Source organism: Uranotaenia lowii, chromosome 1 (assembly GCF_029784155.1).
Source record: "Uranotaenia lowii strain MFRU-FL chromosome 1, ASM2978415v1, whole genome shotgun sequence".
Taxonomy (NCBI): domain Eukaryota; kingdom Metazoa; phylum Arthropoda; class Insecta; order Diptera; family Culicidae; genus Uranotaenia; species Uranotaenia lowii.
Genome location: NC_073691.1, coordinates 211,784,634 through 211,809,007, shown reverse-complemented (window position 1 = coordinate 211,809,007; position 24,374 = coordinate 211,784,634). Strand labels below are relative to the sequence as shown.

Sequence of the window (24,374 nt, the reverse complement as noted above, 5' to 3'; positions counted from 1 at the left end):
TATTTGTTTGAACATTTTCGTCTTTTTTCCTGACTTTTCAATAATTTCAGACAAAGTTGAAAAGAATTGGTTGTTGCTGCAAATCTTAATGCAAAATTCATCGGTTTCTTAAGAAAATTTATACTTCAGGATTTTGGAATGAATGTTACTATTCCAATGGTTGTTACTCATACTTAGTTGTTGTATTATCTGTTGGCTTTTCGAATTCTAAAGTATCGATCGGCACTTGGTTTCCTTTAAATTGGACGAAAACGTTTTAAAATTCCATTAAATGAATCATCTGACTAAAACCGGAAGGATCTGCAAAAAGCCAAAAACCGAAAATGCCATTTCAGAGCACAATCGAAGGCAAGAACTGATCGTTAATTAAACTATCTCATCTTTATTCATTCGAGAAAATGGTGATTGAGAGGCAGGGGGAAAGAGAAAGATGCAAACGACGAAGCAGACGCAATTCGCCAGGAGATGTGTGTTTGGCAATTGGAACGTGTGTGGCTTTAAAACTGGCAGTCGGTACGTGGCAAAGGCTGAACCGAATCCGAATTCGACCCAACAAAGCCCCAGACATGCCCATTTCGAGTTCGATTTCGAACTCTACTCTACGGTCTCTGCTGTATCTACTGGGAATGGCCGGGTTTTTCTCTTGGGTGAATTGTGGGTGGGGTGGGGGGACCAACCGGAAGTGGGAAATGCGTTTTCCGATAGCAGAAGCCACAAACCTCACAGTCGATTAGGTAGACCCGTTTTAATTTATCATCGTTATCTGCGCTCGGTAAACGCTCTTCTCGTGCCCGGGAATCTTCAGGCGATCGTTTTCTCGATGATGCTGTGAGGGAGGGCCATGAGAATCCATTCCATTCTCACTGAACGATTCACGAGCTGCCATAAGGTCAGGTGTAGGTCTCTTTTTCGTTCGCTGTGCTGCTTGGGGTGAATGAGGATTTATCACGTGGGTTACAATCTTTTGGATCCTTGCTTCATTAATTGAAGGGTGCTGGTTGAGACGATTTAAAGTAAGAGCGAGGTTGATTTATTGACCAATGGGGGCTTGGGAATTGTTGGAATCGAACGTTCAACCAGTATAACTTCTGACGCTGAATGTTGGAGAAACCAATCGAGATTGTTAAGTGAGATTGATAGGTGTTGGAAGGAAATGTAAAGCTTAGTTCTTTTAGAAATGGGACAGTTACGAATGCCTGTATCTCAAAAACTATTCGTTTAAACGAAATAGTTTCTATGAAGAAAATGAAGGTAATGTTATGATCTTTCATGAAAAAATTTGAAAAAAAATATTTACTGTTTTTTGTTAAGGAAATTTCTACTTTATTTTTGGTATCTCCCATTGGCCGGCGCACACTTTTCTCAGTCATGGTATTGATCAGTTTCTTCAACTTATACTTCGTAAAATCTATATTTTAGGTGGCTTCACCTTCCTTCTTCAATTTCTGATACTTTTCGGTCCAATACTTCTCTTTTAAAAGAAACTGGAAGCATTTCAGTGAATATACAGTTGTTTCGAAATGAACAAATTTGATTATTTTTGATCACATTTTTTAACGTTTTTTTTTTGTACCGGTTTAACAGCTTAAGAGCTTTGGAACTATCAAAAAATGGTTGTTTGAGGTTGGGTTTCAATGAGTCATCACTAGGCAACACTTTCAGCTTATCGGAGAAAATTGTTTTGGACATTTCAGCGATCTACCCTTAGTTTTTCGTTTATTGAAAATTAAAAAGGCTGGTATGAGACTTGACTTCCTTTATGACCCTTAACCGTTGTTGCCGATCATGTGCTTCACTCCAATACTTGATTTGAACTTTGTGGACATTATTGACAGTGTTTGCATACTTATCCACCACAAAAACTCAGTAATTCTTTGAATAATCAACGGTTTTGTCAGCTATCAATTTGATAATGACGAATTTTAAAGGAAACTGTGCAAAATTATTTTTTTCTTTTTCTCTTGCATCGTACATATCTCAAAAACGAGTAAATTTTAAATTTTGAAAAAAATAGGTCGAATAGTACTTTTTACAGGCAACAAAATGCTGTCAAAATTTTTAATATCCAATAACTAGTTAACGAGCTATTAGCAAATGAAAGTGTCCCATTTCTAAAAGAACTAAGCTTTATCTTTAAATGATTGACAACTTAACAATCAATATTTCAGGTCATTCAACGAGTGTTGGGTTGTAGGTTTACTAAACTTTAAAGTTTTGTATCTTTCGGTACAATCTTTAGAAACTAATAAAAATGTATTTTTTTACCGTTTAAAGTACCTTCAGAATTTCCCGGAAAATAAAAACAACGTACAAGCCTTAAGCTAAACATTAAAATTTTTTTTTTGGAAGATCTAAGCCTTGCTGAATAATACCTAGAAACCTTGAAAAACACAAACACCCAATAAAATGCTGAGCAATCTTCCAGATGACTCTGGTGTTTCGGTCTCGACGATGGGTCTTAAACCGTATAATCCTGAGAATCCGAACCCCCTTCCAAAACTTGCGACCAACAAACAGCCATCAATTTTCAATTCAATAGCACCTTTCGGTATTGCCGCAAAATTATCACACGCCTTACCCTAATTGTAACCTTATTTATCCATTTTAAAGCTCTGTTCTTTGAAGCTCACGGAAGGAAAACCTGAGCCAGCAACAACCCACAAATACCGTAGAAAAATCTCTTAGCAGCAGCCGGGGGCACTGTTTTTGTGTCCCTCGTCACCCGGACTAGCTAGCTGGCTAGTGATTTTGGGTGGGTGTAGTGGGAAAATCCGAGCAAAGAAAATGATTTTCCCGAGCTGGGGCCCGGGCTGATGTAATAATAACTTGAAAGCTTGTTTTCTGCCGTGCAGCCCCTCAACAATGATTCGGTAAAAATTGAACGACCGAAGCAAGACATTCGCACCCCGAAATGAGCCCACAATTAATTGCAAGATTTGTTTTTTTTTTGTTGCTGCTGCTGGGGCTTTTCCTTTGCACGGTTCCTGATTTTTATGGACGACTTTTTTCCCCATGGCTGTGGGTAATTATGATTGCTGTGGATTATTGTTAATGTTTTCGACAAGGACGGTTTTCGGTCTTGGTTTTTTTTTTTGAAGGGCAAGAAATTGGGCCACAGATCTGGGATAATGAACTGCGTTGATTATACAGTGCTGATCTTGCAATTCTTCAAATGATAAGCGAAATTTGAAGACAGTCTTCAGGGGATGAAAAAAAAATGGAATTGTCCAATCGGACCGATTGATTCAACTTTCTATCGATTACTTCTGTTACCGATACCTAGCATACCGGGACAAATTGATTCACACATCCAGACACAAAAACCCTATCCGGATGGGTGGCTGCTTAATTAAGTGTGCATTAAAATGTAATGGCAATTGGTTGGCAAACAAACCGCAAGGGCATCGCCAAAGGGTACCCGGAGCGCCGACAAATTAATTACCGAAACCGGATTCGTCGAGTGCGCTGGTTTTGGTCCTCTGCTGGTTGGCCAAAGTTCTCCCCAAAGCAGGGGTCGGCAATCTGTTGAGGTTGTTTTTGAATTTTCATTGTTTTATAGAGCAAAAAATGTATGCCAATAATAGTATTGCATAAATCTGACTTCTTCCGAAAATAGTGAAAAAAAAAATTTAATATTTTTTCATATCATCTCGAATTTTTCGCTCTCGCTCGGCAAATCGTGAGATCACCCCACCCCCAAGAGGGAAAAACCGTTACAAAATTTTCAAAATAGCTCGAATTTAAATAAAATTTTTGAACTTTTACTAGTCGGTATACCTTTGAATTTTAAAAATTTTCTACTCCGTGGAAATTTTTAACGAACAAACTTATTGAAATGGGCGTTATGGTAAGTAATTTAAATTGCAGTCAATTTTCCATATATTCCGGGGTTTATATTTCTTCTTCTCTACGCTACGTAAGATCATGTTTTATTAAAAAGAATAAATCTAAAATTGTGGTAAGACTTAGACTGAATTTTCAATAGCTATCGCTGATCGAAAATCTAAATCAACGCTACCAAACAATTGCTCGTATGTACGTTTTCTGAGCCAATCGAAAGAAAAATCGTCAATTTTCATCGTAGTTGCTCATCATGATTCTAAGTTTGAAATATTTTCCAAATCAACGGAAAATCATGAAATCAAAATCAAAATAAAAATAATATGTCAAAAATATGTTCTGATTAAAAAGGAACATTGAATTTAAAAAAATAGAAACAGAATTTTGATTAAAGTACCTATCATAACTCAGATTTTGAATTCTTGAACAGCCATAATTGATAAATTAGTTTTGAAACTTGAAAATTAATAATACCTTAAAATTAAAGTGCTATTTAGTTGGAAATTCATTGGCTGAGTATCAATATTCACACCAATCATATCGTTTATATTGTTTTGAATTATTCAACGAAAATAAAAATTAAAAACGAACACACACATATATGATCTCAGTGAAATCACAGAGAACAGACGTACAAACTCGAACAAAAAATCATCAAAAAAGTGTAAACAAAATTTAAAAGCTATCATCAGAAAAATACGTTAAAAATTGACTATAAACAGTGTCATCTGTTGTGCCGTTCAAAAGTTACAAATCAACTTTTAAAGCGCTCAATTTTAGTAATGGCGTAATCGTATATGAATGAGCTCATGAATAAATTGACCAATATCTCAGTGAAAAGAACGGCTTCAATTAATAGCTAGTTAAATTCACTTAGAGTTACTTTTAACATGAAAAAATTTAATTTTTTTTATTTTTTTACTACTGCAGCAGAGAATAACTGACAACTTTTATCGAAGTCAGAGGAAGCATCGGCTATGCCTAGTCAAATAAGAACATTCTTGAGGATCATTGTCACCCAGCAGTACTGATTCTAGGCATCTTAAAGCGGGTTTCATTGACATATCACATTTGCATCCCATTGTTCAAAATTTAGTAATTTATGCAAGTTTGAGGAAAATAGAGGATACATTTGATGGATACATTTTTTATGGAACATGATGAATGTGTTACGAGATTCCAACAGCGATTTTCTTGAAACATGCCTAGTAGCTCATACGACCTTTTTGAAACTAACTTAAATTTTGTTATTTTTTCTCAGTTTTGTTTTGTGTGTTTGGAGATATCTGGTGTCCCAGCCAAAAAACAAAAATTAGTTTTAAAAGGGCGTTAGAACTTTTACACAAGTTTCGTGGGCTAGCTTGTTAGTCTGTTCTCTGTGGTGAAACTTCTTGTTTCTTTGAAGAGAGTTACCATCGAGTTTAGGTTACATCAACTACATTAAAGAACAGCACTCAGGTGCATATATTTTAAAAACTAAATTTGAAGGATTTTGACCTCATATATTCTTCAGATTTGATCTGTCACCCCTGGTTTGTGTGCTGCGGCTCGTGGAAATTTCAAAATTTACCAATTTTACTGAAATAAATCATTGAAGGCTTAGAAACTAATTTTCCTACAAAAAACTAAGTACTGATTGTAAATCTTGCTACATTCATTTGGGCTACATTTTGCAGATTCAGAAATACAATGCTTAAAACAAAAATTGTAATTCATCACTTTTCAGAAGATTCAAGAAAATGAATAAAACTCTTTCAGACGACTCAAAAGGGCGTTTAGATTTTTGTAGAGATGAAAAAAGAAAACTTATATTTCTTTTTCTTAGGAGTTAAAATTGCCCTAAATTATCGAAAAAAAATATCATTTATTCAAACTCATTATTTTCAATATTTTGGTAACACTTTTCAGTTTTTTTTTCCAAAAAAGTGCACAAATTTATTCAATGAATTGAAAAAATATTCAAATATTGGCCTTGAAGGTTCAGAACGCCCCAGTAATTCAAAGTCAGCTCCTGCAAGCTTTCTACAAGATGTGAACATTGTTGCCTTGAATATCATAAATTGATCCTTCATTTCAATTATTTCTTAAAAATCTTTTTATAAATTGGAAATAATGCCTTGAGCAGACTTCAATGACTAAACCGATATCAAACAGTAGGCAAAATGAACCATCAGTGAACCAAAACGATAGCATAAATTAGTGTTGTAGTTTTAAAATCTCGTTATGAAATCAAATATGTTTCTCAGAAAATGTTCACTTACAAAACTTCAGTTTTCCGTAACTCAAATTCTTAGAATACAAATTAGAAAAATACAAGCTTCGGAAAGAAGACTGTAGATCAGCTACGGAATGCTCCAATAAAATTTCAGTTAGTATTCAAGAAAGCATAAACTATTTTGAAGTATATATTTAGATTTTGATTTTTTATTAAATCATGACCACGGAAAATGTTAAAAAATGACGTGAAAACCGGCAAAATTGTACCATTTGTAGAATGTTAAAACACGAAACAAAGAATTTAAGGCGATTTTTCAGAGGTAGCTGTTTTTCGAATTTTTTGTCAATTTGTAATTCCACAGATTTTCTTGCACTTAAATAAAACTTTGCATTAGATTTTGGGTATATTAATTCAAAAATTATAATTATCAGAAATTCTGATTCAGAAAGCCAATTTAATACCATTTCTAGTGGTGTAATTGCATAGAAGCTGCGATAGTTTACAAAAATATGAAAAATAAAAATGTGAAATATTTATAAGTAAGCATATAGTTTCTTACTTTAGCGCATTCCGTAGCAGATTAACAGTCTTTTTTTCCAAAGCATATTTTTCGGATTTTATTTCGTAGACTTTGAATAATTGAAAACTGAATTGACTCATTATCAGCATACTGTGCGCATTATTTAGTGAAAATTTCTTAGTTGAGCAAAACTAAGCATCATTGAGGTATCATTATTTTTTTTAAATATATTTCTTATTTCGACGTTTTTCGAACACAATCTAAGAATAAAAATAATCCATCGGGGTTAAAAAATCACAAAAAAAACTATTTAAAAATTTTTCATATATTATATTACTAAAAAAAAACAAACAAGAGTAATTATTGTAACAAATTGCAGACAGTGATACGAGTTGCACTATTTTTGCAACCCTTAGAATCAATTTTTTAAATTGATATTTACATGCCTCTATGAAACAGTACCTACTTACTTAGTAGGTATGTGTTAAGATCCGGAAATTTAAATGCAAAATGGAAAACTCATTATGCGCATTTTTGGAATATTTCTGGTCAACGGTCTTAAAATATCGAAAGAGAATCTTTGCAATAAAGAATTGAAAGTTCAATGCAAAAATTTGTTTCTGATACTCCAAAATTTATGCCAACGATCCTAATTATAATTCAAAATTTTATATTTGACTGTATGCATATATCGAAGAATGGGTATCCGAGAAGATCTTTGGTAAACAATTATAACAAATAATGCTATTATGTCTTGGTACCGAAATTTGTCTTTAATTTGCCAAGTTTGGTAGCACAATATCAAAATTTTGCTCTCGATTTCATTCGTGAATACCACAGATTCTCACATGGTAAATTATAGATTCACAAATTAATGTTGTGTCAAAGGATATCGAAAAAAAAAAAATTCAAAAAGTATGAATTTCTTCTCTAATTTTAAAATTTTTCAAAATACATCTGATTGAGATCTATGAGTGCAGTTGCAACACTTCTTTCCTCAGACTCTTTCCAAATGAAAATTTGTTCACTAGTTTTCAATGCTACTTTTTGTAAGTCGATTTTTAAAAATTTGTTAAATCACCCCCCAAGAGTTAGCTTTAGGTCCGCGCCTGTGCAGACCACAGTTTTGTCAGCAATTTTCATATATTAAAATAAATAATAAAGGAGCTTCTCTTGAAAAGAATCGCAGGTTGCCGACATCTGCTCTAGAGAATTCATTTCGTGTAAGTTCAATGTTGAATCGTGGAAAATCTGACGACCGATACGGGGTTCAGTGGTGGGCCAAAATTAACTGTTTCAATTTCATCATTGGTTGACACATGTCGATAATGCAAGGAGTTTCCTTCCAGTCCATCAAAGCAATTCCAACGAGAGGACAGAAAACTATACCAATTCACTCGCCAACATCAGAGGTTCGATTCTTCACCTCCATTGCTAAAGACTTTCGATTTTTCTCGTATATTTTCTTCAGTGTCGTTCGTTTGCCGTCAAGTTCCGAAAGTAAGTGTTCAAGAGTGTTGTAATCCGAAAACATCCGGCAACGCACCGAAGATGAAAAGTAAGCACCACCAGTCAACTAAATGGAAGCTAAGAGTAAGTCCCGTGTCTCGTCATCGTCGTCCAATGTCCAGCTGCTGCAACCTTTGAATGAGTCCCGGAACGGTCGCCAGCCTCAGTCGCCGGCTCTAACCTCGATCCTCCTTCAGCCGCCGGTCACATCAGCTGCGTCATCAAACGTTGCCACATTACCGGCACCTGCCATAGCCGGAACTGCGGTGAGAAAGAAACACAAGCCGACGTCCTCCGGTGCCGTCAAACATACGGTCAAGTTTAAGGAAACCAGTGACCAAGAAATCCTCGTTGTGACTGTTGAGCCACCTTCCCCCACTCCCCCGGCATCTCCAATCCAGAAAGCTTCCTCAACCCGGAACCACGTTCAACTACCAGTCCTCGGCGGCCAAGGAGCAGGAACAGGAGGACGAGGCACTCCCCATCCAGCCAACACCGGAACAGGCCAGGCCAAAGTTACGGGACCGGAAAAATCCACTAAGTCAGCGGCTCACGGCCAGCGAAGTGCAAAAAGTGCAAAAAAGCAACCGCCACAGTCAACCGGTTATTCTGGTTATTCTGGTGCTGGCAGCAGCGCAAAACCTCCCTACCAAATCCCAAACCAACCAGGGCACGGTAGGGAGCTGCTGCTGCTTCCGGTTTCACCCGGCCAGCCGAGACTCGCCGAAGGATGCACCACGTTGATGTACGCCTGCCAACAGGGTCTGACCGAGGGAATTGTTAAAGAGCTACGCGAAAAGGTGAGAGACATGTTTTCGCATGATGGAAAATTATACTTGAAATGGGCATGTTTGTCTTGGGCCTTGGTTGTTTCACGTTGATTTTCCTTAAAAGTGACCTCCGACTAAAAGATAACCGCCTACGTTAAGCTTATAGCAATTTACAAAAAAAAAAAATGGGATTTAGAACAACTTTTGTACACGAGGAAATTTTTAAAGTTTTAACATCAAATTTAAGCTCAACGATTTACATAAGAAAGCTTGGATGAATGAAAATTCCTTCATAAATATAAAATGACTTGAAAAATGAGAAAAAGGTCTTTAACAAAACATTTTGACAAAAATGGATAAATTTTGAAAAAAGTTTGAAGTAAACAATAAAATAAAAACCGTTTAAAATTAGCCGTAAAGTGACTGATACCCCGCTGCCGTAAGATGGCCCATGCCATTATTTCTCAAAAATTCACTAACCTAACTACAGCTACCTGAAACTACAGCTTATCGTGTTTCTACTGGTGTGCACTTTCGGAAGACCATGAATATTTTGGTATATCTTATTAACTTTTGTAAATTATTTTTCGGCATATCGGTGAAATGTATATTCTTGGAGAAAGAATATCAGAAATGAAATTGATGAAGATGGATAGAAAAGTGAGAAGAAAATTTACAGATGTTGAAAAGAGCGAAAGAGCATTTTTTTGCGAGGAAAACTTATTAACGTACACCATACTTTACCCCGCAACATTTCATTATTTAGGAGAGGTATTACCGGGATAGAGGTGGCACTACCTTAACCTATACAATGAAATCTGGTTAGTCCGAAGTCTACATGTGGTGAACACGTATACTCCGGACGGGCAACTTCATCAATTTCATTTCTGATATTCTTTCTCCAAGAATATACATTTCACCGATATGCCGAAAAATAATTTACAAAACTTAATTAACGGTGGTTAACTTATCTTATAAAATTTCTCATTAACTTTCCACAAATTTTAACTAAAATCAATCATATTAAAATTGGGGCTGAATGCCTACAAGACCACTTGTTTTACGCTGAAATTTTAAATGCTGTTAACTTTTGAGAAAACACGAATATTCAAACAAAATGAATAATTTTTTTTGCTGACTCCCAATTTACGATTACAATGCATAACTATAACAAATTTCATCCTCGTTCGAGTTAATAAGGTACACCAACGTTCGACTCGAAAAAATTATCTGCCGTCATGTTTGCCGCGATATCAGTCTAAAAATTTAATTTTCATTGCCTACTTGAAGGCGTTTTACCAATAAGGATATAAAAAGTGTATTATAAAAAGCGAAATTTTCAATGAGTTTAGCAATAATAAATGATTTTTTGTCAAAGAATGGTTAGTTTACAAAAATAAGATTTTTGCCAAAGAATGGTTAGTTAACAAAAATAAGATGAACATGTGATAAAACATTTAAAGTTTCAATTATTACATTCCGTATAATCATTGTTTCATTTCTTACCACCCTTTCGGTCCCAGAGTTTTGGCATTCTACCCCGCGGTTTGATTTCTGGTTGTTTTAGTTTTAACATAAATATAGTCAAATATAGTCAGTGTTTTTGACATATTCTTTCTTTTCGATAATACATGTCATTACAACACGATCAGGCTGCCGTCCCGAGTCACTCACGATTTTTCAAGCTGTCCTCTCAAACCACTCCAGTTGAAATTCTGAACTGTCTGATCAATTCTTTTAAATTGATGTTTTAACCTTGTTTCATGATGTCTTCTCAACTTCCTTGAGTTTCCATTCACTCCGAGGTGTCCTCCTTACTTCCTTGATGGAATTTTTTATTCCACATTTTTATGACAAATCATACTAAGATTTTTGAAAATTATTTCTGAGAACAGCATCTCACAACCTGCTTGAGTTTTAACCTTCACACAGCAGCCATCTCCACTCGCTTCAAAGTTTTTCTTTTATTTATAACTTATGTCAGGCTGTCCTCGATTGTGTTTTCTTTCTCACCAATCTTTTTTTCAACACGCATGAGTTTTTTTTTTTAATTTTCAACTTATTCTATTGTTTTTATTTGTCAAGCTGTTCTTTCAACTTACTTACTACTTACTTAATGATCCCGCGCCGATCCTCCGGTGCATAGGGCCGTGGTAAAAGACCTCCACTATTGACGATCCGGAGCCAGCGTCTTCACCTGGTCCCAGTCAAGATTCTCGTCGACAGTTCGGATTTCAGCGGCTAGGCTTCGCCGCCACGAATTTCTGGGTCTGCCTTTTCTTCGATGACCTTCTGGATTCCAATCTAGCGCCTCTCTGCAAATCTCGTTTTCATCTCTTCGCAGCGTGTGCCCAATCCATCTCCATTTACGTTCCCGAATCTCGATTTCTAGCGCCTTTTGATGACACCGGCGATGTAGTTCCTCATTCGAGATCCAGTTGCCAGGCCACCAAGCGCGGATGATATTCCTCAGGCAGCGGTTTACAAATACTTGCAGTTTTCGCGTCGTTACCGCATATGTGCACCAAGTTTCGCACCCGTACAGCAATACGGATTTGACGTTTGAGTTGAAGATTCGGATTTTTGTTCGTAGAGAGATCTGGCGTGACCGCCAGATGTTTCGGAGACTCGCAAACGCAAATCGGGCCTTTCTGATCCGTGTTTCGATGTCTTTTCTGGTACCACCATCAGGCGTAATCTGGCTACCAAGATACTGGAAGCACTCCACTTTCTCAACTTGTTGCCCAGCTACCATGAAACTGGAGGGATTTCCTGTGTTGATCTCCATCGACTTGGTCTTTCCGACATTGACTTTGAGACCTGCTGCCTTGGAACTTTCGGTGAGGTCGTCGAGTTTGCTCTGCATATCTGGTTGTGTTTGGGCGAGCAAAACAATATCGTCAGCCAGGTCAAGGTCGTTCAGCTGCTCCATTGTTGATGGATTCCACGGCAATCCTCGGTTCGGTGCACAGTCAATCGATCCAATCAGAATCTCATCCATTCCGATTAGAAAAAGTAGCGGTGATAGAATACATCCTTGTCTCACTCCAGCAGTTACCGGGATTGGTTCGGACAAGACACCGTCGTGCAAGACCTTGCACGAAAATGCCTCATACTGTGCTTCGATGAGATGGACTAGTTTCTCTGGGACCCCTCGTCGCCTTAGAGCCGCCCAGATGTTTTCATGGTTAAGTCGGTCGAATGCTTTTTCGAAATCAACGAACACCAGCAGAAGAGAGTCCTGGAATTCGTTGATTTGTTCCAGTATGGTTCGTAGCGTTGTGATGTGGTCCACACATGATCGTCGAGATCGGAATCCAGCTTGTTGCCGTCGGAGTGTAGCGTCTATTTTCTCCTGGATCCTGTTCAGAATCACTTTGCAGAGTACTTTGAGGGTTGTACAGATCAACGTTATGCCTCGCCAGTTACCGCACTCTGTCAGGTCTCCTTTCTTCGGGACCTTTACGAGGATACCCTGCATCCAGTCGGCCGGGAATGTTGCAGTATCCCAGATGTCAGCGAAAAGACGGTGCAACATTTGTGCTGATAGGGCAGGGTCGGCTTTCAGCATTTCAGCAGGGATGCAATCGATCCCAGGTGCTTTGTTGGATTTCATGTTTTTGATTGCCGCTTCTATTTCAGCCAGCGAAGGCGCTTCCGAGTTGACGCCATTTATGCGACTTACTGTTGGCGCTTCGAGCTGCAGATTCTGCTGGCCATCGCTATTCGTGACTCGGAAGAGTTGTTCGAAGTGCTCAGTCCATCGTTTGAGCTGATCTGTTCGATCGGTCAATAACTGACCTGCTCGGTCTTTTAGCGGCATTCTTGCATTAGCCCTTGCACCACTGAGGCGGCGAGAAATGTCATAAAGTAATCGGATATCTCCATTGGCGGCGGCTCTTTCTCCCTCTTCGGCTAGGGAGTTTGTCCAGGCTCTCTTGTCCCGTCTACAAGCTCGTTTAACTGCCTTTTCCAGCTCCGCATATCGTAAGCGGGCGGCTGCTTTGGCTGACCCGGTACATGCCTGCTCAATTCCGACTTTCGCCTTTCTCCGATCATCGACCATCCTCCAAGTTTCATCCGACATCCATTCACTCCTTCTTCCACAAACTTTACCGAGAGTACTATGGCTCGTCGTGATAAAGGCATTCTTGATTCCACACCACTGTTCTTCGACTGTTCCGTTTGTCGGCAGCTCCGAGGCTCGGGATTCTAGCTGTTCAACGTATGCCCTTTTCACCTCTGGATTCTCCAACCGGCGGACGTCGTATCGACACCCGACTTTTTCCTCGCGCCGTTGGACACGTGCAACTCTCAGTCGTATCTCGCCAAGGACGAGGTGATGGTCAGATGCAATGTCTGCGCTTCGCTTGTTGCGGACATCAAGAAGGCTCCTTCTCCATTTTCGGCTGATGCAGATGTGGTCAATTTGATTTTCTGTTCGGCCATCTCGGGATACCCAAGTGACCTTATGTGCTGGTCGATGGGGGAAGAGCGATCCACCGATCACCATGTTGTTGTTGCCACAAAATTCTACAAACAGCTCTCCGTTTTCGCTCATCTGTCCTAGGCCATGGCGCCCCATGATGCGCTCAAGGTCCTGATTGTCGGAGCCAATTTTTGCGTTGAAGTCGCCCAAATGGATTTGAATGTCACCCTTCGGAATTCTCTCAACCACGCTGTTCAGTTGACTGTAAAACTGCTCTTTCTCCTGCAAGTCGGCAACGTCAGTTGGCGCATAACACTGGACCATTGTAAGGTTTCTAACCCGTGTTCTAAATCTGGCTACGATTATTCTTTCGTTTATAGGTTCCCATCTAATGAGGGCCGCGTAGGCCTGCGGGCTTAACAGGAAACCAACTCCTCGTTCCCGAGTAGCATGTTCTCCTCGTATGCCAGAGTAAAGCAGGACTTGCCCGGATTGTGTCTTGTGTTCTCCAGTAGGGGAACATGCCCTATTATGCGCCACCTAAGCGAATCGCTGATTTTCTGTGTATTCCACGTACAAATTGTGTTAAAACTGGGTGTAATCGTTGAAGAAAAGTGTTTTCTACAAATTCCTATGATTTTTCATAACTCAAATTGCTATAGTTTCTTCAAAAACATGATTTTTCAAAACCATATTCAAAGCCACAGAACAAAACTGTGTTGCGAATACGCGCCGCTGTGTATTCAATACGCGCCTAGCAGCCGAACACACCCGAGAGCAGCCGAAGACCGAAAACACACCAATACCTACAGACACTTTTACTGAAAAGAAAATCAAAATGGACTAATAAAAATTTAACAAAAAATGAAAAATAGATTTTTTGGGCTGAATTAACGCTCAAAATATAGTTTTAGACTTTTTGTTCATTTTCAATGAAAATTGGCCTTTTTGAAAAATTAATGCTATTTTCAGCCTACTACGATTGGCGCGTTATAAAGAGCGCATGGGCCGTGATAGAACATACCCATGAAAAGCATACCTTAGCGAGTTCAGTATGATTTTTTAGCATAAAATCATAATTTAGATTCTCCTCTATCGATGTGTCAGAAAATATTGTCTTATTCGTTTTTCTCTGCTTGGTGACACCTTATTAAAAGTGTTTTAAAATTTAGATCGAAATGAAGAAAAACCTAAATTGTGAAATTATCATGACACAGGAGCATTTTAAGGAAAAATTCATACTTGCCATGACCAATCACAGCATTTAAAACAAATTGGTAATATTTTGCAGGCTTAAAATGTGTCAGATTCTTCAAAACAAGAGTGGCGCGTATTAGTCACATGGGGCGTTATATGAACTTTTCCCCTATTAGGCCAACGGACTTCGCTCAGTCCCAGAATTTCAAGCTTGTTCTTTCAACCCGCTTGAGATATGTTTCTCATTACGCTGTTCTTTTAACACGGTTAATTGTGTTTTCGATTTTTTGTAGCTTTCCTCTCAATCAACTTTCTGGTGATTTACATTTATTTCAAACTGTCCTCTCAACCCGTGATTTTTTTCTTTTGTAACAAGCTGTCCTCTCAACTCACTAAATCACCAAGCTGTCCTCTCAACTCACTTATCGGTGATTTTTTTTTTCATTTTTATCAAGCTGTACTCTCAACCCGCTTGATCAACAAAATTTCTTCTAAACTCGCTTATCGGTGATTTTTAAAATTTATATCAAGCTGTCCTCTAAACTTGCTTGATCACCAAGCTGTCCTCTAAACTCGCTTAAATGTGATTTTTTTTTTCATTTATATCAAGCTGTCCTCCCAACCCGTTGGTACCAAGCTCAACTCGCTTATCAGTGTTTTTTTTATTTATATCAAGCTTTCCTCATAACCTGCTTGATCACCAAGCTGTCCTCTCAACTCACTTATCAGTGATTTTTTTTTTCATTTTTATCAAGCTGTCCTCTCTACCCGCTTGATCAACAAACTTTCCCCTCAACTGGTCTTTCGGTGATTTTTTTACATTTATGTCAAACTGTCCTCTCAACCTGCTTCATAATCATGCTGTTCTCTCATCTCGCTTATCAGTGATTTTTTTCAAATTTATATCAAACTGTCCTCTCAACTCTTTGACCAAACTGTTTTCACAACTCGCCTATCGGTGATTTTTTCATTTATGTCAAGCTGTCCTCTCAATCCGTTAGATCACCAAGATGCCTCTCAACTCGCTTCTCGGTGATTTTTTTCCATTTATGTCGAGTGGTCCTCTCAACCCGCTTCATAATCAAGCTGTTCTCACAACTCGCTTATCGGTGGTTTTTTAATTTATATCAAGCTGTTCTCTCAACCCACTTGATCACCAAGCTGCCCTCTCAACTCGTTTATCTGTGATTTTTTTCCATTTCCATCAAGCTGTCCTCTCAACTCGCTTGTTAACCGAGCTGTCCTCCTAACTCGCTTATTGGCGATTTTTTTCATATATTTCAAGCTGTCCTCTCAAAACGCTTGAAAAGCAAGCTGTCCTCTAAACTCTTTTATTGGTGATTTTCACCGACATTCACTATCTGGTGTTTTCAATTTACTTTAAACTGTCCTCTCAACTCTCTGGAAAATGAAAACTATATGTTAAAAATTGAGGAAAATAAATTTATTCAAAATCAGTTTTATTTATTTATTTATATAGTATTCCGTCTTACGACATAACTTGACGAACATAATTCCTAAAATTCACTCGGTCCATGGCAACCGTTCTCCAATTTCTCGGGCACCCCACGTTCGCCAGATCACGCTCCACTTGGTCTAACCACCTCGCTCGTTGCGCCCCCGTTCTTCTTGTTCCTACCGGATTCGTGGCGAACACCTGTTTTGCAGGACAGTCATCCGGCATTCTCGCAACATGTCCCGCCCAGCGTATCCGGCCAGCTTTCACCACCTTCTGGATACTGGGTTCGCCGTAGAGTCGCGCGAGCTCGTGGTTCATCCTTCGCCTCCACATTCCGTTCTCCTGTACGCCGCCAAAGATGGTTCTTAACACTCGTCGCTCAAATACTCCGAGTGTATGCAGGTCCTCCTCGAGCAATATCCATGTCTCGTGCCCGTAGAGAACAACCGGTCTAATAAGCGTCGTATACAGGTTACACTTCGTGCGAGGGCTAAGTCTTCTCGACCACAGTTGCTTGTGGAGTCCATAGTAGGCACGACTTCCGCTGATAATTCGCCTCCGGATCTCACGGCTGCTGTCATTGTCTGCGGTCACCAGTGAGCCGAGATAGACAAAGTCTTCGACTATCTCCAGCTCGTCGCCGTCGATCGTGACCTTATTATTACTGGAAAAATCAGTTTATCTTTTTCGATGCTTAATATTTAACCATAACAAACAACTTATTTTGCTAAAAACTGCTGATTCCAAAATGTTTGAACCACTTCAACACAAAAAAAAGGCATAGCGTAAACTAAATCTATTAGCAGGTTCAAATTAAGAAAAAAAATGTTTCTAATAATTCAGTTTGTTTAGCATAGACTTAACCCCCCTCAGTCCCTGAAATAATTGCCCGTTACAATCCTTGGAGTGTCAATTTGACATTCCAGACTCAAATCAATATATCCCTCTTGTTTCTCAAGCGATTTTTACAAAATTTTTAGGTTTGAAACCTTCGTAATGTAGCTCAAATTTGTCAATTTGAGTTCATGTTCCAGAAAGTAGCGAAAAGTATCAAAAATAGCCATGACTTGAGTAAGAGGTGGTTTATAGTGTGAAATACTCAAGAAAGTGCACGTGAAGCCAACAAATTAAAGTCGATGCACATCGTATTAAAAGCTATCTTGAAACCACTTTACAGATTAGAAAACTTTACAAATGAAAACATTGCATTACTAGCCATTTCCACTAATACATTCCATCAATTTCAATTTATAAATTTAAAAGTTGTCGCAAAAGAATGTGTTGCATTTTTAAATATAATAATAAATATTTTTTTAGTGAATGTGGTGGCTTAAAAAATCGATAATAAAAATATTGGACAGAAATAAAAACGGTATCAAGATATGCAGTGAGTTCCCAGATTTATTGATCGTCTTTATTAAGAATCAAAAAGAGGATAGATATTAGAACCGTGATCAGTATCCCTATTCAAAATCTAGAGTATTCGGAACAAACAAACAACCTTACACCTTAAAATCTAAGAAAATTATTTTAACAACAAAAGTGAATTCTTTGAAACCGATTTCATTTCCTTCCCATTGATTAGTGTTATCCGATTAAGTTGAAAGTCTCGAAAGTAAAGTAAATTGAAAACATTCCAACATCTGTTTGCCTTTCTAGGCGCCCGGCTAGAGAACGAGTGCAGACCAAAAAAAAAAGAAACTTTTGAAAAATATGTTCAACCAGATCCTGGGATTGGAGAGTTGGGACGTTTTTTTATTTTTTCCTTTCGATGATTTGCTCCTCGGAACAGTTGCCTTCCTCATTTCCAGTTCAACAAGAATGAAAATTGAAAATCCTTTCCAATTTTAGAACTTCTCTATTTTGTTGGCAGGGTCGGACTTTTTTCGTGTCTCCATTTATTGAAACCGGCATTCAGGCGGATTGCCCGGAAAGTTTTCGGCCGAATTGGAAGGGCACCCCCAGAAACAGAAAATTAAGTCTGAAACTGAGATAGAAAAAGTGGGAAACCGCATCAACCACACGGCATTCTTTCTTTTGTGCCGCCAAATGATGAAAGGATCTGCTCTCATTCAGTGTTCCGTTGCCTTGGGTGTGCTGCTGCTGGAGGCTTACGGCAAAAATTGTCCCCTGTGCTTATAACGTTCGGCTGAATGGTAAATTCTATCATAAACAAGGTGGTTTTTCCTTTGAAATGAGGAAAATTGGAGTTGTATAGAAACGCTCATGCTAGATAAAATGTTCAATGTGAGTGTTTGTGTATTTGGAAAACTGTCCAGAATGTCTGCACAAGAATTGTTCCAGATGAAATGTAAGAATATTTAGAATTGCTGCATTTTTTTGACATTGTGTAGACCGAGCAAATGTTAACCATAAAATCATAATGTTTGCGGTTTCAGACAAAATCCTTCTTTCAAATTATCCTGAAAGCTTTAAGTTCAATTTATCAATTAGTAATTCATTGGATATTATTCTGTAATATGGTCTTATTACTTTGCTTGGAGCTAGATTCAGTTGAGGAATTAAATATCAATAAATCTTTGAGGTGGACCATGTTGGAAGAAACCTTCCGAGAAGAAAAATCTCTGACCAACCAAAAACCCTCCAGGCTACGACAAATTTCCAGAACATATTCCAGGATTTGTTTCTTTAGGTTTCTGTCATAAACTGCTTCCAGTGATCTTTTCAGGTCCTTTCTCGTTAAACCCATAATTGAAAAATAATCTCCAAGATGAAGTTGTACATTGTTCTCCTTAATTTACTTGATTCTTGGATACCTTTACTTTTTTAAATCAAAATAAGTTATTTTCCGAGTCCACTTTCCAGCTATCCAAACTCAGTGGAAGTGGATTTCACCGGATTCATAAATGATGTTTTCCTGGTTTATTTAGGAAGAACGAGTCCAATTGGCACCGAGCCCCGGGACCAATGATGTCGAAATTTCGCCGGAGAAGGTGAAAGGATTAATTCAATCATCTGCACCCTGGGACCAGTCTCGGTTATTCTCTCGGTGGTTCTCGTTCTCTGACTCGGGTTCTTTTTCCAGAAAACATCGAAAGCCAGATAACACTTTCGGATCACAATAACAGCAGAAGTGTTGCTTTCATTTCGTTCCACAAACAACAACACCGGCCACGTGTAGAAGAAGGACCATCAGCAGACAAACATTCGGGGACGCCCTCGAGTAGATTTACCGAATTTGCTGGGGCCAAATTGAGTTACAGCGAAAATAGATTATAGTCACATTTGTCGATTGACCGGCCCAGTTTGGCCCTGTGTGGTTCGATTTTCGTTCCGGTTCTGGGGCCACCAGGTGAATTATTCAACGAGGAATAACTTTTTTTGTTTTTGCTGGAACCAAGTTTACTCGATTTCACACACACCTGTAAGTTTACTTAGGAAAATTGAATCTCACAAATTGCTTCAACAATTGCGACAAAAGTGTCGATATTTTCTAGTTGAGAAAGGTTCCATTTTGGGTTAGATTTCAGACGATCTTTAAGATTAATAATTCATAAATCAATCTTATATTGAATGTTGAGATTTCGATCTTTCTACAAACCTTTGGGGATATGCTTTGGATTTGAAACCATCAAGAATCAGTTGCTCCTAGTCACATGAACATGAGCGATTTTTAAGCTTAATACCTAATTTCACAAGCACACTTCTTGCGAATTTTAGCAAGACAATCTGTTATAATCGAGGCAACTAAGACGAAGATACTATGCAATTGTCCAAGGCAAAGATTGGCAAAGATTTCTTACGCACACTCAATCCGAACAAATTAGAACATGATCCATTTAACAAGACTAACTTATCAGCAAAAGATGTACCACAACGATTACGTAAAATTAAACAGGCCCACAGGGATGTTCTTCCTGGAAGAAGAACTCAGCAAAACATGACCGGACTATCAAGACAAGCCACAAATTGTCACCCTCACAGAACAACCAACTTTACCTGATGGCAAGCCCAACAAAGAAACACATTTTCCAATCGAATCAACCTGTAAAGTTGACAAAGGAATCAACCTGCTTTTACAGGTTGGCAAAATATGCAAATCTCCATATCCGATATGAGCTGAACATAAAGAAGAAATATTTTCCGCACTGCATCATCTTCGAGAGTCTAAAGGGGAAATTTGATTCCATCATTTCCGTTTTTCTTCGGTTGATTTGAGCTTACTTCCTCCCCGGTTCACACACGAACGCTGATCTCACTCACTCAAATTGTGCATAGCTGAGCGAGCGTAGGGTACGCAAATCTGTCCGCTTAGTGCACCAATCCAGGTATGAAAGTATGCTACATTTTTATTTGCTACTTCACAACTTCCAGCCCAGAACCTGAAAAGCTACTGCTGACTCTTCCATAAAGATTACGGGAAAACATTTTTTCCTCGCTTTTAACCTTCTCCAATCGACAGGAGTTCGTTCTTTCGCTTTGATCGTTTGTTGTCAAAGCAGCTTCCATGAACCTACCTATCTTGGGCAAAACATTTTTCCTTTCATCCGAAGAACGCTTCAGGTGCGATTGTGTCAGCTTCGGGTGGCAGCCACACCGGCACTGTGAATGTTTGAATGAATGCGCCAGAGCATATATCAATGGTTTATTTGTTGACTGTCGTCAATTGAGGAGTGCATCTTGGAACTGTGGCTATGAGTGAAATCCAATATGGACAGAATAACTGTGCTCTGAAATGGTATTCAAAATTTTCAAAAGATTTTGGTTGCAGGTAAATAATTTTCGCTTAAATAATTTTTGATTGAAACCTATGCCCCCTTTTGTTAAGGGCTTCAGGATTTCTCCGGGATAGTTATTGTCATTTATTTTGTATTCTGTCCCAAGGCATTACTTGATGAACATAACTTCTCCAAATAACTCGGTCTATGGTAACTGTTCTCCAACTTCTCTGGCATCCCACATTCGCCAGATCACGTTCCACTTGGTTTAATCTAGGGATACCATACGTACTCTTTTTAGAGTACATGTACTCTTTTTCGATCGAAAAATTGGTGTACTCTTCTTTTTGTAATTTTTTACCAAATGTTCTGTTTTTTTTTTGTTGAAAGAGATTTGATCAGAAAATCCGTCGTATTTCTTCCATTTTATGAAGTTGTTTCACTTCTTATACAAAAACTACGAAAGTAATAAAACTTATAACAAATTACTTCAACGTGTAATGTATGTTTATTAATATGCATTTGAGTCGGAATAAACAGTGAGCACGATAAGCGCCTTTGGTATGCAAACAGTTATCAATATGCCCAAAACTGTGGTAAAGTACATGAACATTTTAAAAGAAAATTTATAATTGTCATGTAAGTCACATAACTTCCAAGACATAGGCATTTTTGGATTGACTTGAAATATCTCGGTGCAACCTCAGATAATACTAAATATGTATGTACAGTAAAATCCCACTTATCCGAGCTTTCACGTTAAAATTCAATTAATTTGCAATTTCCGATGGGCAGTTAGAGAGAACTAGGCAGAAATTATTGCCTAGCTGACAGACGGAGTTTTACAGCTCGGTTGTTGAACCAGGTTTTCTCCCAGGCAAATGCTAGTTGGGTTCCCAAGTGACAATTTAAGTTTTATTCCAACCTTAACAGTTCGCTTAAGACTATTTCCTAAAGCTACATTATAAGCCAAAGCGCATTCTACGCTATGAGCACAACTACACTTAACTTAACTTTAAAGCTAACATATGGCCAAAAAGGCCCTGTTTTGTTAACGTTTTTCAAAATAATTCTATACGCTATAATAAAACATCCAACAGAATAGTTTTATTCGACCTTATAGACATAGCCCTAAGAAACCTTTCAGAGCTCTTTGAAGACTATCCACAGCACTTTTAAAACTACGTCAAGGAATCTGATAGGAATTTTACTGGTAAGCTGCGATATTTGATAGATACTCTACTGTGGGAGCTTTCTGTTTCGTATTTTTCTGGTGTTATCACTTGTTCTCCCAAGCATTTGGTGATTGGTGAAGATTGCATTTAAATTATTTTAAAAATATTTTCATTTTCATTTTTAATATGTCTTAGCATTATACTTCCTGCAACCTTGCTTTGCTCAAATTATGCAATTTTCGTTTTGAATGAAAATTCATTATCTATACAACAAATAGTACCGCAAATATTGTCCAATTTGTTGAAAATGTCTTGTTTTTAGTATTATAATATTATTTTCAGCAAAATGGTGTCAGTAAATTCGATTCAATTTCACAATTAACATGGCGTTCAGTAAGTTAATGTTGAACATCTTAAGGCAGTTGTAAAACAGTTTTAAAATTGTTTTTTGCTGGTTTGAAAAATGTTGTAATAAAACAATTTCAACAAACAGTTTTAAAATGGTTTTAAGAGACCTTGAATCACAGCTTCGTTTGACGATTCTCTAAATGGAATACACGCTCATGATGGATTTATCCATTTTCGAGTAAGATAAGTTTGTCGCAATAAACGAGAACATTTCGATTTGTTGCTTGGCAAAAGGCATTCATGAAACTTTTCGTTTTGTTTCCTTTTGACTATGATTAGAGGATGGTCAATTACCTTTAAATAACAAGTAGGTATTGATATCAAATATTTAATCTCAGACTGTTTTGGAATAGATGATTTTCTGTAATCAAATCCTGGCATTAAAGCTTAATAATAACCCGTATAATTGAGGAGTATAACCAAACGATTTCTTGAATCGTCAAACGACGATTTGATGAAGCGCAATAAAACGTTTAGCAAACGATTAAAGAAATTGTAAAATACATTGCCTGAACCGTGAATTCCGAAATAATTGTATTTTGAATATGTAGTTATGTAACTGTTTAAAACTTTTAAAACAGTTGGTTGAACTTTTCTGCAAACAGTATGCTAATGATTTAGGGAACGATATTATTAATAGTATGCAACATTGCAACATATCAAACTATAATGGTAATTGTTGCAATTGGAAGCGATAAAACGATTTTATAAAACATGCTTCGGATATTTTGCTTACAAAAATCAGAACTACGTTACGCTTCAAATAAATCGTAAGTTTCAATGTTCGGCCATTGCTAGTAGTCTTCATTCTGACTATTTATATCACCTGAAACTTGTTGAGGCTTATGAAAGTATAGAATGAGCATTTTCACTTGTAATGAAGCTCAATTTCTCCGTCTTTGCAGAGGAGAAGCCTGTGGCTACAGTCTTCTAGAACTTTTCAAGAGCGGTTGATCCGGAAAAAAAATTGTTAACTCTTGAGTGGATGACGTACATGTAGATTAACTTCGCATTTAGAGACAGGGATGGATAAATAAAACAAGTACTTTATTCGGCGTACTTGTAAATTAATTGTCTTATACATTTATTCTTATCGATTCTAAAAAAAAACATCTATTCGCAGTGTGCTTTTATTCGAACCCTAAGAACTGAGCAAATAACGATTTTCGGTTGTTTTGAAATTTAAATGCGGATACAACAAAGTTGTTTTTTTTTCAGATGAATTTAACTGTGTTAATTTATATCATTTTGATAAACACGATTTTCTCAATTTTGAGTGATAATCCTTGAAAGGATTATGGACAGGACAGGTTATGCTATCTCAAAAAGAGGTAAACAAGTTTAAGCGTGCATACGTTCTTCTTGATTGTCAAATCATCTGTCACTTAGTTTTATCATACCTACATCCAATGTTCCAATAAAACAGTTTTTCAACATGGCTTGAACGCAAGTTCCAAAGCTCTAATAAAAACAGGAAAGTATGTGTTTTATTGAATCTTTAGCAATACATTTGCAACTATTTTACAACACTCTTAAGATAGTGTTTAATTCAAGTTTAAGCAAAACTTTCAGGGCTCTTTTAAAACACACGATAAATGAAGCATTTTCTATGTTACAATAAAACCGTTTTAAAAATTGGATGCCATCGAAAAGTCTTCATAAAACAATATAAAAACTCAAAAAAGCCAATTGGCTTGATCTGTGTTACTTGGGTAAGTTTTTGGTCGACACTCGGGGTATTTCGCTCGGGTGTTTTGTTCGTGCGTTTTCGTGTGTGATTCGCATGAGATTTTTCAGTTTCTAATAGGGTGTTTCATCAAATCTGAACCTTAAGATTCAAAACGTTACAAATGTCAAAGTATTAACGAGAAGGAGATATCTATTTTTTCCAAAAAAATCGGTAAAAAGGTAGTGATTTTTCAACCCATATGTGAGTGTGTAATGCTTTCCAAGCCGTTTTTGTCTTTATACTGACACAATGAATTCAACTGTTTACGTCCCAGAGTGTCTGAATCGTCGTTTGCTGCTAATGATCCGTAAGCATGATCACCTACAACTATTTCGGGCTGGATTGGTACCAATCCAACAAAGTCCAGAACAGTAGGGGAGAGTGAGGATACTTGATCCCTGGGGATACTTGATTCCTTAGCTATATCTCGGAACTGGAATG

The 24,374-nt window shown here is 37.7% G+C and overlaps 1 protein-coding gene across 4 annotated transcripts in view; it reads left to right on the top strand.

The window, feature by feature from the left end:
• Positions 1–24,374, top strand: part of LOC129746827 (uncharacterized) — a 183,487-nt gene that overhangs the window by 117,349 nt on the left and 41,764 nt on the right. For 3 of the 4 annotated variants that reach the window (XM_055740718.1, XM_055740724.1, XM_055740734.1), the window contains one exon: positions 8,050–8,887. The exons of the other annotated variant lie outside the window; for it this stretch is intronic. In XM_055740718.1, coding sequence (XP_055596693.1) covers positions 8,159–8,887 — 729 coding nt within the window. In that variant the 5' untranslated portion in view covers positions 8,050–8,158. The remainder of the gene's footprint in view (positions 1–8,049; positions 8,888–24,374) is intronic. 4 annotated transcript variants of the gene reach the window in all.